Source organism: Thunnus maccoyii, chromosome 18 (assembly GCF_910596095.1).
Source record: "Thunnus maccoyii chromosome 18, fThuMac1.1, whole genome shotgun sequence".
NCBI classification, from domain to species: Eukaryota; Metazoa; Chordata; class Actinopteri; order Scombriformes; family Scombridae; genus Thunnus; species Thunnus maccoyii.
In genome coordinates this window covers 23189119-23207742 of record NC_056550.1, presented here as the reverse complement: position 1 = coordinate 23207742, position 18624 = coordinate 23189119, and the positions used below count along the sequence as shown (strand labels likewise).

Here is an 18624-nt window from a genome sequence, read left to right as displayed (position 1 = left end):
ATTTTTAACATTGGTGGAAGAACATAAAATTAGCAATTTCACAATGTAAAAATAATCCATTAAAAAGTAAAAGTTTGCATTCACTTAAAGATCCCCTCTAGACATGTATTAAGATATAGATAAATACTCTACTTGGGATAATAATGTGTGTCTGATATGTTTTTTCCACAAAAAAGGTATAATTAACACTTTAAAATCTTTAAAATGGCATCTACTTTAACTATTAGTTTAACTGCTGGACAGAAAACGACTCTTACCTCACTGTTAAGTCCATTCTCAGTGTTTGTGCACTGGAGGCTTCAAGTTCACACTTGTGTAAGTTGAATATTGGACCAGGATTAGTTTTCAAACTAGTTGTGATGTTACAAATCATGATTGTAGGTCCACAACTAACAATTAGATTTTCAATGAGCTCAGAGAAAATTTCCACTTTCAGCAGATGAATGTGAAAACAACTTCAGGTGTTAAACTGACTTTACTAAAAAGTAAAAGTACAAATATTATCAGCAAAATGTGAGCAGAAAGTTTTCACTATGCAGACAGAATGGCAGTGTTGTTATTTTATATTACAATAAAGCAATATTCTCCATGTGTAAGCAGCATTTTAATGTTGTTGCTTGTTGAGGTACAACTCATTCTAATTATTACTATTATATTATTATTACCACCAATTTTTCAATTAATCTTTTGTTTAAAAAATGTTAAATGTTAAAAATATTCTAAAATGATATGTGTTGTACTTCAAGTCTTAATCTGATAAGTAACTGTAACTGTGAAATAAATATAGTAGGGTAAAAAGAACATTTTCCTCTGAATTGTGGTAAAATAGAAATATACTGTAACTATTATATACATTATTACTATTATTGTTACTGTTATTGTTATTTCATGTTATAAAATATGTACTATGGTGTCTGACTGAATCTGGTACATAACTAGAAAGTAAAAGAAATGTGGTAAAAAGTACAATTCTAACCTCTGAACTGTGGAAAAATAGAAATATACTGTAAGTATTATATATATTATTACCATTATTTTTATTTCATGTCATAAGATATGGACTAAAGGAATCATACTATATGCTTTGTATATAAAATCTTAATCTGGAGAGTAACTAGTAGCTGTAACTGTGAAATAAATACAGAGGAGTAAAAAGTTCAATATTATCCTCTGAATTGCCGTAGAAATATACTGTAAGTAGCATAAAATGGAAATACTCAAGTACACAAGTACAGTACTTGAGTAAATTAACTTCCAGCACTGCTTTTAGTACAACATTTACTCGTATGAAAAGTGAGCAATTACAAAAGCATATCAGATGCAAGATATGATATCCCATTTGTGTATATAGAGTAATTCAAACAATGTTTATTTTTGATGAATCTTTTATAGAACATTAATATTTTTGTGCAGACACTTTACTGCTGAAATTGACAATAGCACCAACCAGCTAATCCTGGAGAAATAAATACATTTAAAAATACATAATTAATAATCCAGTAGGAGGTAATGTTGTTTTTATTTGTGTTTTCTTGAAGAAACTCCAGAAACAAAAGTCTCCTGATTCACTTCACTTAGACATCGTCCAAACATAAACAGTTCAATTAAAAGCATTTCAAAGCTGACAAAAACAAGTTAAAAAATGAGAAAACAACAGAAACAAATTATTGTCATCTAAAGTAGACTGCAAGCACCATCCTGTTGTTGTTAATGTATGCAATAAAAAAAAAATCAATTCACTGGAGCGTCCCATCATTACACAGCAGCAGATAATCCTTCACAGAGCCGGGAATATCCACTTTACTGACCGCTGAGTAGCACCCGGCTCCCAAGTGCTGCCGTAAAGCGCAGCGACAGAGATGCTGCAGAGAGCGAGGCTGACCGCTCCGCTGACGTACCAAGTCAAAGAAACACGGGTGATCCTGAGGTGGGGGAAGAAAAACAAAAAAAAACAACCCACAAACACTATGAACATGAGACAGAACAGAGAACAAGACGGGAAAAAAGTCGTCGTAACACTGCGGAGAGCTCACCTCGTATATCTCGTCAGACAGAGAGTCCATCCATTCACAGGGAGGGACGGATGTGTACGAGTTCAGCATCACCTCCAAAGTGGAAATAGAGAGGACACACTGCTTCAGCATCTGTAGAGAGGAGAGAAAGAAGTTCGAAAATGTCCAATTCATACCATCCAACTTGAATTTTCTTACAACAGGTGACTGAGAATAGATATATAAAGAAGATTCAAGAAGGAAAAAAGAGTCTTTACTATCTTGACTATCTGACTTAACAAAAACCTTTTGTGTGTGTGTGTATGTACCATGTTTTATTATTATATTTCCCTTAACAGTTGTCTCCACTATTTCTACATTTGCTTTCATTATCAGTGTGTTTAAATATTGGCCAGATGTTGTGTAACCTTGGACTATTTACTAAGTTTTCACTTTCACTTTCAGTTCTATTTTTCTTAAAGGATATTTCCCGTTTGAATAATAACTTGGACTGGTTATTAACTGATCTGCCTCTCTTATCCCCTATTTGAACTTATCTTGTTGATAAAAAAAAAAAAATCGCCTATTTTCTTGTCTATTCCACAGATTTTGACATATTGTTTGTTTCATATTAGAATGCTTTTAATCAATTATTAATGCGGTAACTGATTGGTTCTTGCAGCCTGGTGTAAAGATTTGGTTGTTTTATGTTGTGAATTCGATGCCTTGATAAAGGTCCATGACCAAAATGTTGTATTTTTAATAAACTCAGCAGAAGAATTCAACTGTTTCTTTCACATTATTTCATTTTCCTGTGAACCTGTTTGCCATGTATCTGTACCACCACAGGCTCTCAGTGTGATTATTTTAGCTAACCTTTGGTGAAACAGGCTTGGCTCCGTGGTTCAGGAGGGACCGTGCTATTGCTTCAGGTTGCTGGTCCGGGTAATCTTCAACCACCTTAAAGCAGAGCAGAAAAGTGTTTATCTCACTGCCGGAGCTGAAACTTTATCTCTACTGGATGACTGACTTTAGAATACTAAACTTCACTTTGTTGCTCCCTTGATATCTACCCAGCCCTTATTATCTGCTACCTGCAACAGACAGTCCATTGGCGTGTATCCTGCACAGTTGGCGACGTCTGCCTTGGCTCCATGCTGCAAGAGGACATCTACAATCCTGTGGCAGCAGTTTGAGCAGGCGTTGTGCAGGGGGGTGTGCTGCTTCCTGCCCGCAGTTCGGGGGTTAGCTCCGGCATCCAGCAGCTTTTGAATCACACGGAGATAGCGGCCCGCCTCAGACAGCCTCTCTGCCCCGCCGCACGCAGCGTTCAGAGGGGTCTCTCCCTCTTGGTTTGTGGCTAAAACGTCTGCTCCGTGGGAGAGGAAGAGCTCCACGTGCTCCTCAAGGCCTCGCCGAGCGGCGACGTGCAGAGGTGTGAGCCTCGACTCCTTGTTTCTCACATTGACCTCTGCACCACCTTCTAAAAGCAGCTTAGCACACCTGGGAGACAATTCACATATTCTGATTATACCAACATCAGCTATCTGCGCTCCAAAAATGTCACATTTATACTGACTCAGAAGACATTACTGCCTTAAAACTAGTAGAAAATTGAAGGTTCTTACACTTCAGGCAGACCATTTGTATTGTTTTAAGAAAATTAAGTCTTAATAACACACTTTTTATTGCTACAATAGTGGAAATCAGAGAAGATTAAGCTGAAACCAAATTTCAGTTACCCCTTTGGTGAAATTGGGCCTAATAGAGAAGAGAATATTGACATTAATGTAGTAGAAATGGCTCCTTTACCACTCACTGGAATGACTGAGCAGATGTGCAGAGGTGAAGAGGAGCGCTGCCATCTGCGGCCAACACTTCAGGATCTGCTCCATGAGAGAGCAGCAGCTGGACGCACACGTCGTGGCCGCCTATACAGGCATCATGGAGGGCGGTGTTGCCTCCGGGGTCGTCGTTCACCTCGGCCCCGCGGAACAGCAGCTCCTCCACACATCCTGTGTGTCCTCTGCTGGCAGCCAGACGTAAAGCTGAAGTCTGTTTCACCTTGGAGCTCAGCGTCCACATGCCTGACAGAAGAACAAAAAGGTTGTCAGGGAAGTAAGGACAAAAGTATTGATAGCATTTATGTAGTCAGGAACTCATACCCATCTCTGGAGCCCACACCATCTCCTCATGCACCGTCTCCATCAGGGCGTTGACCATTCCAGGGTCCTTCAGCACCGCATACACCCCTTTCATGTCCCCACACATGAACGTGTTGTGGACGGCCACATCTCTGCACCGGATCTGGGGCGGAGGGGCCCGGACCTCCTGGAGCCGCTGCTGTCTGGGTGGAGGCCTGGGGGCCCTGGGCAACGGAGCCCTGCTCATGGCTCTCCTATGGGCTACCGCCCGCCGTGCATCCTCCCAGTCTTGGAACTCTTGCTCCAGTCTCAGCGAGCGCAGTGAGGTAGAAGAGAATGGAAATGTTTCCCTTGACATGGCACCTTAAAGTGAGCAAAGGACAAAGTAAACCTTTAGCAAGTTGTACAGAGAACGCAGGTTAAAAAGTAAATAGTTTGATGCCATTTCCTGTTCCATCAGAGCTGAAAAGTCCATACATGAACCTCCGTAAAGCAGCAGGGTGTCTCTTCTGAAGAAATGGGCAGCACTGTTCAGAGAAATGTCAGCATACAGTGTTTACTCACCCTTCACTGTAAGTGCAGTGAGTCACAGAGGTCCAAGGAGAGGTCAAATAAAAAGATTCATAACTGATATCAGTCTTGTTTCACTTTGATGTAAAATCTTACAAGCAAACCTCCAAATCTTACGCCCTCTCTGTGTGGACACAGTCACAAGGTTGTTGACCAAAGATAAGTCCAGCACAAATTATTAATAGATCAGAATGCAAACTGATACTTGTATTTTACAAAATGACCACTAGATGGCAGTGGGCTATTTATTCGACATTTATCTCTCCAAAAAAGCCATGTAAACCAAAGAACCAGGAGATGACAAGATAGACTCCATCTCTTCTTAGTTTATAGATGATCTGAAGAAATCATGTAAAACGTCAATTATTATTACAGGTGAAAATAGTGTCAACTGCTGATGTCTGTGTACATATAATACATACAACATATGTTAAAATATGGTTCAAAGTCAGTTGAACCATATTGCATTATGGGAGCATTTTAAATTTCATGTATTTCCAGTTAAAATTCGACAAGCAGCAAAGGATTATGCAAAAGTAGGCTATAAGTGAAATAACAGTCATGTAGGCTAGAAGAAAGCAGTTTGAGTTCATGGAGGAGGGTGGAGAAAACTGTGATAGGGAAACAATACACTCTAAATTAATCTAGGCCTATATTTGGAAGTAAAAGTATTCATCCTTCACATCTTACTTCACATCATACTGGTACATCTTTTTTATTAATTCTTCAGGATGTACAGCCGACGAGATTCTGATAGATTACAGCAACAGATTAACCTCGTTTTCTTTGCCAAACTAAAATAAATGGTCTGGAAATTAAAAAAAAAAAAAGTAACAAGTCATTGGAAAAACAACCTCACCACAAGGTGCATTGGTAGCTGGTTTGGGGCTTTTTATCGCATCACACGATCTTCCTCAGCAGAGAAAGTTTTCGCAGTTATCAAGGATTTGTAGCTGTTCAAATTTCCATTTTCCTCCTGGTAAAGGTTGGCTTAAAGGTTAATAAAACGTTGTCAGTTTGTTGTGAATATGTCCAAAAATAGAAGAAATAAACGTCAAGTAAATTACACCGACAATCATTTTCATTAATTTCAAATGAAAGCAGGAAAATGAAAGTGAAAGCGATGTAGTTTTAAATTATCTTAAACTATTTGTGATGCGGGGGCGGAAGTGACGAGGAGTGAAACATCTCGCTGCGCTTCAACGTTCTTCGTAAAAACATCACTACGTCATCACGTCGTGTTTGAACGTGGGGGCGCGGTACCAAGCAGCAGCAAAAGTTTTCATCCAGCCCGATGGCTAGCTGCGTTTACTCGTGGAAGTAACGACATCGAAAAGGATAAGAAATTATATTTATACGATGTCTCGCTAAGTTCGATACACCTTTCCAAACTGATCAAATACGCCTTTCATCGCGATATCTCATGACAGCGATGGTAAGTGAGCCATCCCTGCTGAGCTAACATATGCTAGCTAGACGGTCACTGCACACAGATAATAACACAGAGATTTGGGATTCGTTTCTCTCCTTTTTTTGCATTTTAATAGACTGATTTCACGTGTCAAATGACATCTGGACTTTTATTGCTGCAACATGTTGTGAGAGCATTTCGTGAGTGTGTTTTTACCTGTGTTACAGACTTGCAAATTAAGTGGCCTGTTCAGCATTGGCGAGGACTTCGATGATGAGGTGAGTCCCAGCACACTCTAACACACCTGTTTTCAATTGATACTTAACTGTCAGACAACTGTAACTCATTTTGGGACATAATAATCCTCCTTCTGTTCTCCATCTCTTACACTGTTTGTGTGTGTGTGTGTGTGTGTGTGTGTGTGTGTGTGTGTGTGTGTTTCTCCCAGGACCTGCTCGGGACAGACTGGGCTGTGGGCTCAGCGTCTGGACCAGCCGATGTGGCAGCTGCTGTGTCATCCTGTGCGCTGCGTGCCTCCTCTGTTACTCGCAGAGAGCCGGAGAAAAATTGCCTGCAGCAAACTGGAGAGAGATCAGCTGCCCCGTGTAATGGCACAGCATCAAGGAGCAGCACGCACACTGCTGCTGGACAAACTGTTGCTCCTGGTTTGAGACAGCTCTCCTTCTCCGCTCAGACTCACTCCTCCTCCCCTCCCTCCACACTGAATGTCTCTCAGCCTAATCTGGCATCACATCAGAGTCATCCCAACACCGAGACGCTGCAGAAGCCCAGTGTGGCTCAGGATGATTTTGATGATTGGGATGTCGACCTGGCGGACCTGGATGAGTGTGACCGCCTGGTTCAACCTCCTGCTCCATCCCCACCTGCGCCTCCTGTTGAGAATGTATCTTCAGCTAAATCGTTGCGGCCCCCAGCCTGTGGAGGGACTCAGAGGCCACCTGCGGGGGGCCTGAGAGAGCTCGGCACTGCACACAAGTCGTTTGGCTCATCTAGTCATACGCCACCTCCTCGGACCTTTTCTGCTGCTCATGTGCGATCTCCGAATCCCCGCCCTGCTCACCTGTCAGCCCCTCCGCAGAGTCCTGGTGTTTTCCCAGGCTTCACCGCAACGTCCCCGGCCCCCAGCCCTCTTTCTAGGACACTAAACAGGCCTCAGCAGCCACAGAGACCGTGGTCAACTCCGGGACCCTCCCGTCAGGCCCGCAGCCTCTTTGAGACCATTTCTCCAGGGCCCCAGAGCTCCCCAACTCTGAGCCCACATCCCCTTCACACACCAGTCCTCACTAATCGTCTGGTCCAGCTGGTATCTGCTTCTAATAAGCTTCCCAAGAAGAGGCCTCGCTCTGAGCCTCATCGGCCCAGGACCAGACGCTTCCCCGGCCCCGCTGGACTCCTGCCACAGCAGGTTAGTCTCATCCAGCCCTGGTTCACTCCCTCTGCCATGCATCTGAAATTACCTTCATATGAGAACTGGATCTGTCTGGTTGCATTGCGCTGATGCCACTAACTATTTGTTGCTTCTCACCTGAAATGAAAGTGCTGTAGAGCTCAGAGCGGTCAAATCACACATCGTCTCATCTACAAAGTCTCTTTGCTCTGCGGTTTTGTCATAAACTTTAATGAAATGACTGTCAAGGAAATCTATTGGTTATGTGTTTGTTTTTCCATCATGGTGCCAAATGTTGATTTAATTCTTCTCTTTCAGCCACAGGGTCAAAGTCTGGATGACATAGTCGTGTCTGTTCCTCAGACTCCTGCTCACGGTGCTGTGGCCCGATTGCCAAGCCAGGTAATAAAAATACTCTCAGAGACAAAAAACACACGAATTAATTTAATTTGATATAAATTTTATTATCTTGTAAAAAAGCAATAACCAGATCTCTGATGTAATTACTTTTTGCAAATTATAATCAAGGTGAAGCATCGTGTCACAGAAGCTCAGTACAGCTTCCAGTCAGGGCTGCAACTAACGAATATTTTCATTATTGGTTAATCTGATCAGTTTCTCTATTAATAGATGAATTATTTGGTCTGTAACATGTTAGAAAATGAAAAATGTCTCACTGCAACCTAACATGTCTTGTTTTATCCCGACCAACAGTCCACAACCCAAAGATATTCAGTTTAGTGTCATAGAGGACTAAAGAAACCAGAGCATTTTCACATTTGAGAAGCTAAATCCAAGAATTTGGAAATTTTCTTCTTAAAAAATGAGTCAAAACAACAAATTCATTATCAAAATAGTAGACGATCTGTTGATTGACTAATTATTGCAGCCAGGGTCCAGAATTAACACCCACCAAGTGTCAAATGTGGGTAAATTTTGGATTTGGTTGAAAAATAAATTGGGGCCACTAGACAGATGGCTGGTAAATAATATAGGTTTACATCACTGTGTTTTTTATGTGCTTCAGTGTTTCCCCTGTATGCTTTCAACAGCAGCACAGCACCACTGCTAAATGATGAATATCAGATTGTACATAATCACGATGATCACAAACCACACACACTTTGTCTGCTTCGAGCAGCTGATGGGAGCCAGTGGGGAGAGATCAGGAGTTTTGCTTCTTCTCTGTCTGCTCTGTCTATGCCTGTTTGAGGGCGAGGCTGAGCTACAACCACACACACACACACACACACACACACAGGATGAAACAGACTTTAGGTTCTACTTTACTCGAGTCGACTACAACTGCTCGCTGCCGTAAGTGCAACAAAATCTGGCAGTAAGAGAACAAGAAGAACATAAACTTAAATACAATGTCTCTGACTTCCAGCAGTCGACTCCTGCTCCCCTCTCATCCGCAGCCACTTTGTTTTACAGCTATACGGAGCTCGTTATGCTAATAGTGAACTGTTATGAATGAGCTCAAAACAGACGTTCACTGTATGTAACAACTGAGTCTAAGTAGTTAAGTAGTATCTTTAAAATAAGTTGAATTTTGTAGACTTTAGGCTGACGGCAGCCTGCTCCTGCTCTCTACCAGCAGCACCTGCAGCAGTGAGTCTGACCAGCAGAGGGACGACGACACAGGAGAAGATGAATGATGCCACAGAGCTGTTAACCAGTTAAAGAACTGCAGCTTTTATAAACAGTACAGTCTGGCAGTATGAAAGCTTATTCCAAGGGTCTCGTCAATAAGGAGATACGGTCTGATTTTAATTAGTCCACATATTAAAATGATAAACAAGTTTACAATAAATAAATATATTCTTTATTGTAGGGATTGTTAATCAGTTATTACATTGTATCAGCTGCAACAAACGTTTGAACCTCAGTAACTTAATCTATAATTATTGTTATTGTTATCGGCTCTGTAATTCCATATTGCTGCATCTCTAAAAAAATAGTCTAGGCTGCATTTTCTGTGTTGGGGCATTTCAATCTTAAACATCTATTACAGTTACAGCTATCTGGGCCTCCAGAGCCCTTCTAGTGTCAAAAATGCCTCTAAATTAACAAGCACACGACTCTATGGATGTAAGGAACAATTTTACGGTCGTTTTAAGTTATTCCACCACCAACGTGCGCAAATACAGGTCCTGGTGTCGAGGGCTCTGCACGCACACAACAGCAACCTGGTAGTGACATACACATGTCTGATGATGAGGTGTAGGAGCTTACTGTATGAGTTAGGTAAAGATAAAGTCAGTATGTTCTGTATGCTGGATTCAGTTTATGCTCCTGTGTTCATATTTCTGTAAAGTGTGTGTGGAAAAGTATGAGCTAAAGTAATGCAAGATGACTTTGCAAACTAAAAACTTGAGGTCATTATTTTTAGTCAGATAGTTCATGATGCAGCTTTACGGCCAGTAAAAAATAAGTTCATTTTGGACCCTGGTTGCAGCTCTACTTTCAGTCACCGCTCTTGTGTCTGGATGTTGCACCTTCAAAAAACCAGACGCTGCAGTGGTTCCAGACTACAGTGTGAAAAGAATTTTAATCACAGTAACAGTCAGAGGCAGAGCAGAAAGATTTTATGCTGTAAACGCAGCGCGTACACAACAGAACATCTCGATCCGACTCTGTTTGTTTGTCTTGACTTTAAAGGGTTCCAGCTCCCAGACCGATGAAGACGAGTTCAGCGGCGGCGCCTGGGCGGCGATGAAGGCAGAGATGGGATTGGACGAGAGAAACCCCTCGTGTTTCCTGCAGTCGTACAGTGTGGTCATGGTGCTTCGAAAGGTTAAATCTCTTTACCATCACACATCCTTTTCCCTTTTTTTTCAATTACAAACAAACTTACTTACTCAAACTGTTTCCCTATTTTATCCCAAATCCAGCATCACAGTAAGTGCCTTGTTATTTAGGTCAAGCTTTTTTTTTTTTCAAATAACAGACTCGGTGTCGCTGCCGGAGGTCTATCGGCGTAATCAGGACAAATGACAGAGCTGTAACGGAGGTGTTTGTAATTATAAACCATACGATCACTCATCAATCACTCTAATGGAGACTCTGCTGTTGTTCTGCTCTCTCTGTGTGTCACTACAAGAGGCTTCTGTTTAATAACTCACCAGTGTTTTTGACTCGCAATTGTCTAACGAGCGCTTAAACATGTCGGTTTCCGTCGCGGCTCCGCTTACATACTCAGAGTCCAGGCTGGCGGGACTCTGGCTAAGCTCATTCACCTCAGCTTCCTAAAAAAAAATCCCTGTTTGCAGAAAAAAACAAATGAACACACCCCCCTCCCCACTCCTGTTGACCGAACAACAACACGTTACATCCAATGCATCGAGGGAAAAAAGCCTGAGAGTAAATACTGCTTGCTGCTGTTTTTTATTAACATTAATACATCTCTGAAACCTGAATAAATCTCATGCTTCAAACAAAAAGTGGAAGGTGTTTGATAGATGGTGTATATGGACACATTTTTAATAAATATCACTAGTTTTTATTCAAATTGAATAAAGTATTCTAGTAGTTTTCAGTTTAACACCTCTGTTAAAGTTAAATATATGAATATTAGAGCTGCAGTGAGGAGTTTGTCGGCAGAAAATGAAACGCCAACTATTTTGACAACCGTTAAATCATTTTGAGGATGTTTTTTTTTAGAGAAAAAATGTCCAAATCTCTGGTTCCAGCTTCTGAAATGTGAATATTTTCCGGTTTGTTCTTTTAACAGAATATATTTGGGTTGTGGACTGTTGGTTTTAGGAAACGGTGATCGACATTTTCACCATTTTCTGACATTTTATAGACCAAACGATGAAATAATGATGCGTTGCAGCCATCTGTATCGGTATGCGTTAGTCTAGCACTGAGTAATTCTCTATATCATCACTGTGGGGGGAATATTTGTTCCCCGGGTCATTCTCTTGTCCTCTTCTATCTGGGGAGCAGCAGGTCATGACCCGTCTCTTTCACAGCGGTTCATCTCTCTGCCTGCTGAGGTTGGCGGGGATATGCGGCCGTCTTGATAAGGCCGGCTGTGTCCAATGGCGACCAAGGTCGGGCGGAGATACGCTGTGTTTAATGCAGACGGTCAGAATGGATTGCATGTGACCTATGTACCGACTACGTGACTTCAGTTTACTTTAATCAGTCTTGTTTATAGTTCAATACCCAGTAGAGGCATAGATGAGTAAAGAATAACCTTATTTGGAGGTTTTAAGGGTTTAAATACTCTTGTCTGGAAGTAGACAGCAGAATCGAGTGTTTTTATTCGTCCTCTGACTCTTTCCTCCTCGATCGAGCTTCAATAAATGTTCCTGCGTAAGACGTCCTTGGTCTCCTGATGAGTTCTTCACTTTGGGTCAACCGGCTCTCCATCAGTTCCTTCACAATCACCAGATGGCACCAAAGTAAAGACATTTCAAATTCTGCAAACATGGGCTTTAAAACAGTTATTAGAACTTGTGTTAACGACTGAAGAAACCAAACTGATTCGTTATTGCTGGATGAATTTCACAGTCAGCACAGAAACAAATACATCCGTCAGTTCACAAGTGTGGTTTTTATCTCTAAACCCATCAGCATAATAGTTTTATCTTTTTAAACCTGCTTTTTAACACCATTGACTCCTCTTAACGGGTCTGTAGGGGCCTCAAATGATCAACAACTGCTGCAGTTTTGAATTTTGCATATCAGACTAAAAACAAGGTTTACTGTCTGTTGCTGGCGACGTTTTGGCTCCCGTAGAGAAGTTTGATGTCATCTTGAACCGAAGCATCTGCAGATGAATTTCATACCCGATATGTTACGATCCACTAAAGTTACGATACGAGATGAATAAATCCTCGTGTTTTGGTATTTTCACCGCCATCTTGGCTCTAAGGGAGACGCACTCTTCTAGTTGCAGCGTGCGAATATGTGGATGAAGAACATTTATTTATGGATGAAGAAGAAATGGTTGTTGTACTTATGAATCTGATATATGATTAAATGCTGTAGTAATGTGGGTGGAAGTCGATAAGTGTGTGTTGTCCTGAAATAATTCTGCTTTCTACATGTTTCACTGAACCAACACTTTGATCCACCAGAGAAGAAGGAAGTAAAGAATCTTATTTCGTGTCTTCCACCCAGGCTGCACTGAAACAGCTGGCGAAAAACAAAGTGCCCAACATGGCTGTGCTGCTGAAGAACATCGTCCACACACACACCGACGCCAAGGCCGTGTTCAAAGACCCGACAGGTACCGAACACACGTAAAAAACACTTGCACAGGTTCACTGTAGGAATGTGTAACAACAGCGCACATAAGATGGAAATGAAATACTATATCTTGAAGTAAAAACACTCAAGGCTCTGAGTAAATGACAAGTGTGGCAGAGAAAAACAAAGTGAGGAGAATAATGAGGTGTGTGTGTTAAGTGATGGTGAGTAAAAGAGGAGGAGAAGGATGGAGGGGTGAAGCTGTGAGCTGTTTGCTTCACATTTAACATTTGCTCACTGAGATCTCGCCTGATTGAGCTCCACATGGTACGAGAGCAGAGTTCAGCCATAGTAACATGCTTGATTACACACACACACACACACACACACACATATATATATACACCGAGTCCTCTTCACATCATTCCTGCCCCTACAGCCCGAAGCCTCTTTCTTCCTCTCTCTGTCTTTTGAATCTGTCTCCTCTCGCTCCGTCTAAAGCCTTTTTTTTTTACCCTTTTGTCTGATCCGTCTCTAAGCCGAGCCGGTTGCCATGGCCCCCAGAGAGCAGCCACACGAGGTGTACTGATTATCAACACTCGGGAGTGGATGCCGTACTCAACAGCAGACTTAAGTGCTTATTAGCGATTCAATTGCGGTAGATTGGCATCAGCGGTGGGTGGGCATTAAGTGCTAGTGACACCACGAGGGACTGTTCTGTCAGTAATGTGCCTCCCACCTGCTAGAAGATTTGCAGCTTTTTAGCTTTTAGCATTCAGCTGTTTCATAAGCCGCTGTCAGCCTGCGGTGTGATTTCTAATTGATCAGGAGAAAATTTCATCAAAAGTGTTTTGATACGCGGCTACTTCTAAAGGAAAAATGACCCAAAATGTTCTGATTCCAGCTTCTCAAACATGAAGATTTGCTGCTTTTCTCTGTTATCTATCATTTTCATGTAATTATCTACAGGTTTAAGGACAGTTGGTTGAGCAAAGTAAGTCATTTGAAGGTGTCACTCTGGGGGAAAGGGGATATTTTACTCTATTTTTCACTAGACTAAATGTTTCAGAAGAATTATTAAAGATAATCACTGAAAATAAACAGACCTGCTGTGTAGAATCTTATAAAGTGTTTTAAAGTACGTTTTCACTCTCCTCCAGCTCAATCTGTGTTCTGCAGATATTTTGAGTTATGTTATTAGTTCTCAAGGCCCTAAAAGAACAAGGCTGCCGATTTTTCTATATTTTTCTTATTGTGAACAAATCTCATATTCAGAGCCAAACCAACAATGAATTGATCTACTTCCAAGTATTGTGTGTGTGTGTGTGTATCCAAAGCCTTTTTAATAGTTTTTAATGATTTTTAGACAAGTTTTTCACCACAACGGAGGTGACGAGTGCAAAGTTCAGTGACCACGTTTGTGGGTAAAACAGCAGGTTAAAATATGCCAGGATTTTCCGTTAAGTTGTCAAATTATTTTATTTTGGAAAGCTCCTCAGTTGTAAAAGCACACACAGAGTACATCTTTGACGCGTTTTTTGTGTCTGCTCCGTCTCTCATTGTTCTGTTCTCAATATTTCTGACTCAAGGGGAGATTCAGGGAACGGTTCATCGCCGTCTCCTCGAGGACAGAGTGGGGGAGCTGAAGGTCGGAGCTGTACTGCTCCTCAAACAAGTAAGACTTCCCAAACAAGGTTATAATTAAATATCACCCATGATGATAACTGCAGTTAACCTAAAATATATACACTGGTTACAAATCCATTTACGGTGTTTGTCTGACTCTGTGCTCGCTCTGCGTACAGGTGGGCGTGTTTTCTCCCTCCCATCGCAACCATTACCTAAACGTGACACCCAACAACCTGCTGAGGATCTACACCCCCGACGGATTCAGCCTGTCCTCTGCTGAGCTGCCTCCGCTGGTCCCGGTGAGCCAGTCGAGATAAAAACAGCACAATTGCTTTCCAACGAATACTAAATCTGTCATCCAGAAAATGTTCTGTCACACTGTCAGCTGTCCCCCACAAAATATTGTTTTTTAAAAAAATTTTTTATCCAGGAGTCACCCGCTCGGTCTCCAGCCGTCATCCGGGAGCCGATTTCTCAAATGCAGCTGATGTTTGACGACGACGACGACGAGGAAGGACAAGAAGAAGGGACAGACCTTCGAGCCCCGACAGACGCTAGAGTCGACTCCAGCGGAGGCCCCCGAGAGCCGGCGCCTCAGGACTTGGGCTGGGATGCAGGTGGGGCCCCTTTCATTTGTAATAACACTGCTGGTTGAGAGAGTCACATCCTAATTTCACCGAGTGTCAAACTCAATAAAAATACTTCTTTGTTAAATAGAAGTACAACGGTGCCCGATACTGTTCTGAGATATTAATTGGACTCTCCTCCGTCCCCGAACACCTAACGAACTGCTGCAAAACATAAGCTATGTGACAAAGAGGCGTCTGATTGCATTGTTCTGGATTCTTTGATTAAGCTATTCTTTTTTTTTTTCCATTATCTAGTCCATAAAATTAGATGCACATTATAATTCACAACAAGTTGGCAGAGTCTGAAGTCAAACGAACATCCACCTCAAAAATATTCATTTAATATATCTCAACAACTATTGGCTGTAATGACATTTTCATGGCTGCCAAAGGATGAATCCTAATGACTTTGATCCCCTCAGATATCCTCTTGTGCAAACCAGTAGGTTGAAATTTCTACCTGTATAACATTTAATGACAAGATTCGTCTGAAACTAATACTGTCATAACATGCAACCTTGATAATGAGCCAGAAATTAGCATCTTAGACTAATGAAAGTATTATTTTAAGGCGACATGAACACAATAACTGTATATAACGTGGCTTTTTTGTGCCATGACGATACTCCAAAGAGACTGTTTACCAGCACATCCAGGATCTGGAAGCTGGAATCTCCCCACAAGCACCAAAAATAATACCGGGTGACTTTAATGGTTGCTCATCAGCATTGACGCTGCCACACTATCAGCAATATGTCAAATGTTATACCAGAGGATCAAAAACTAATGATTTATGCAACGGCAATTTTAAGGCTCACTAAAAGACATCCAGAAAACAACCGATAGCTGCATCCGACCGTGACAATGCTTTAACAACCATCTAACAGACAAAAATCACAAACTGAAAAACCCAAATCAAGATCTAAGTGAAAGTGTGAGATGAGCACAGCAAGACCGGGAGTGTTCGAACGCCCAGATTATACAGAATATAGATGAATATAGATACATAGGCAGTCACATCCTATATTAACTTGTGTGTAGATAATGTAATCCCCCAACAAACAAACAAACAAAAACACATGCAAATACTAAACCCTGGGTTACTGCTGATATAAGAAAGCTTCTTATCCAAGAACAGGCATTTAAATTGAATGACAGACGCACAGGAAAACTAACTCAGAGAGAAATATAGATGCAAATAAACCAAGCAAAGAGGGACTACAAAGCTTAAAGTGGAGCAGCTACTCGAGGACGACGACGACAACAAGGGAGGCGTTGGAATAAAGACAACGGTCGGCTTGAACTCACAGCGGACCGACTCTGCACCAACAGAGTTTGCCAATGACTTAATTGCTTTTACACGTTATGAGACTTATAGACCATCCCAGCTTGAGCCACAAGGGGGAACCGGAAAGAGGACGGCACACCACTACATATAACATCAAAGGAAGTGTGCGGCGCACCCTCTCCCTGATAAACACGAGGAAATCCACCGGTCCTGATGGGACGGATGAGAAATATGCTACAGGAAGTGTTGTTAGCAGTTAAACCTTTTTAGTCACTAATCTCTTTCAAGCATCACTGGACTCTTAAATAATTCTGAGGTCATTGAAAAAGACAAATACCTCTGAATGAATTGATTTTAGACCAGTAGCTTTAACAAATTGTTTTATCTCACTTAAAATCTGAAACCAGTGGATGCAAAGAAGGGTGTGATGTGATTACAGACACCTGGAAACCCCCGTCATCTTATGTACACATACTGTTTGCTGATGTCTCATCTGCCTTTTAATACCGTCCAGGCAGATATATTGACAGTGAAGCTGGGTAGCACGAGTGTAAATCAGACCCTCATAGGATGGATATATAACTTCCTCACTGAGAGGTAACAGTACGTCCATGGAGGACAGTCATCCATCATCATCGCTCAGACTGAGGTACCGCAAGGTTGCGTCCTCTCACTCTCTCTCTCTCTCGCTCTTCAAATTGTAAACCAATGACTGTGTTATTCATCAGGATAATTGGACAACGATAAAATCTGCAGATAATGCGGCTCTGATGGGGCCTTTTTAACCGACGATGAGACCATTTTTATAGAGCTGAGATGAACTATGTCTACCTCTGGTGTTCAGATAACCCATTGATTTTTTTTAAACACAAAGAAAACGAAAGAAATGAACATCGATTTCAAAAGAAACTCGTCTCTGTCCTCCGTAATTACGAACAACATAACCGTTGTAAGGGTACAGCAGTATAGGTGCCTGGGCGCTGTTGTTGATAGCAAATCGACTAGGAATGCTAACACCAAAGCTAGGTCTGCAAAGTGTTCAACAACCTCTCTACTTTTTAAGGAAACTTTATATGCTGACACTGTTTTAAAAGACCTTCATTCAGAGTATATCGACCTTTTTATATTCAGTGTTGTGAGGGAAGCATTGTCTGTTTTTTAAAAAAGAACAAACTAGACAGGGTTGTGAACTGGGTGACAAGATAAATGGGGAAAAAAGACAGACCAGTACAGCATGAATTGAGCTCACATGATCATAGCAGACCCACTAAAACCCTTTATGGGCTTCAGCTGCTTAACAAGCTTTGATCACATCGTCTCAACTCGATGTCTTTTATCGATTTTCCCAAAATGACGCTTTTTTACGACGCTTTTATGTTTTATATCATGTGCTGTCATGTATGGTTGTTGATTTTATTTCGTGCTGTTTGTGTAAAGCGTATTCCCCTTGGGGAGCGATAAAGGTTTCATTCACTCAAATTAAATTAAGGGACGAGTGGTTTCAGCGCTACTCTTCAGAAAGCGCCACCGTCATCTGAACATCTGTAGATTTCTCTTCCCTGCTGTCTGGGTAGACAATTGAAACAGCTCTTGTAATGTTTTTTTTTTTTTTCAGTTGATGGTGATTCACCAAGTTGATCAATTGCAAAAGTGATTCTGAAACTGCATCTATGTCTTATCTCAGCTGCTCATGGCAGATTAATTAGCTAATGTGTGTCTGTGTGTTTTTTTTTTTTTTTACAGACGATGACCTGGATGAACTCCTGGGAGAGTTACCTGAGGACACCTACAGCCTCTGATGTGAACCTTTACATCAGCAAACCCTTCTGTACAGACCGTCGCCTTCACTGACCTCCGTTATTTCATGACTGACAAACGATTAACTCCTTATTATCTTTTGTTTTCCTCTTTAAAATCATCCTCTGGCTACTAAAGAACTTGTTAAAATGTGTATATTTTGTAAAAACTGTTTTCTTTTGAGTCAAAATTGTTCGATATCCAGTTAAAAAAAAAAAAAACATCTTGACGTCATCTGTTGTTACTGTGTGATTGATGCGTTATAAGACGCAGCCGTTCAAAGCCAACACATGCTCATTAATCAATTACAAAGCTCCAAAAATCAGCCCTGTTTGATTACATGTCTTATATTCTTGTGAAAGCTGTAATTAGCCTGAGATTGTGTGTATGTGTGTGTGTGTGTGTGTGTGTATTAAGGATGCAGTCCCCTCACTTTTTCTTTCATTCTTATCCATTGTTGCACTTCGCTTCAGTGACCTTGAAATGGAAGACTAATCTAAACAGCATTGATTTGCTAATTATGTAAAATGAAATCGAGATGAGGCTCCTTTG

The 18624-nt window shown here is 41.4% G+C and overlaps 2 protein-coding genes across 5 annotated transcripts; one reads left to right on the top strand and one right to left on the bottom strand.

The window, feature by feature from the left end:
• Window positions 1-1488: 1488 nt before the first annotated feature.
• Window positions 1489-6410, bottom strand: asb16 (ankyrin repeat and SOCS box containing 16). Of its 4 annotated transcripts, XM_042391881.1 has the most exons (8): window positions 5565-5865; window positions 5396-5455; window positions 4157-4498; window positions 3811-4078; window positions 3086-3494; window positions 2868-2951; window positions 2034-2144; window positions 1489-1922 (listed from the first exon to the last, which is right to left on the bottom strand). In XM_042391881.1, the coding sequence occupies exons 3-8, from the start codon at window positions 4491-4493 to the stop codon at window positions 1737-1739; spliced, it is 1395 nt and encodes a 464-aa protein (XP_042247815.1). In that variant the 5' UTR covers window positions 4494-4498; window positions 5396-5455; window positions 5565-5865; the 3' UTR covers window positions 1489-1736. The 4 variants fall into 4 exon arrangements, with proteins under 4 accessions (XP_042247815.1, XP_042247813.1, XP_042247814.1 ...); XM_042391879.1 differs by lacking the exons at window positions 5396-5455; window positions 5565-5865 and adding an exon at window positions 6333-6410; XM_042391880.1 differs by lacking the exon at window positions 5396-5455.
• Window positions 5962-18624, top strand: hrob (homologous recombination factor with OB-fold). The gene is made up of 10 exons (XM_042391874.1): window positions 5962-6140; window positions 6344-6394; window positions 6565-7542; window positions 7843-7926; window positions 10189-10323; window positions 12661-12769; window positions 14319-14404; window positions 14535-14657; window positions 14789-14975; window positions 18019-18624. Exons 1-10 carry the CDS (start codon window positions 6129-6131, stop codon window positions 18072-18074), a joined length of 1821 nt encoding a protein of 606 aa, XP_042247808.1. The 5' UTR covers window positions 5962-6128; the 3' UTR covers window positions 18075-18624.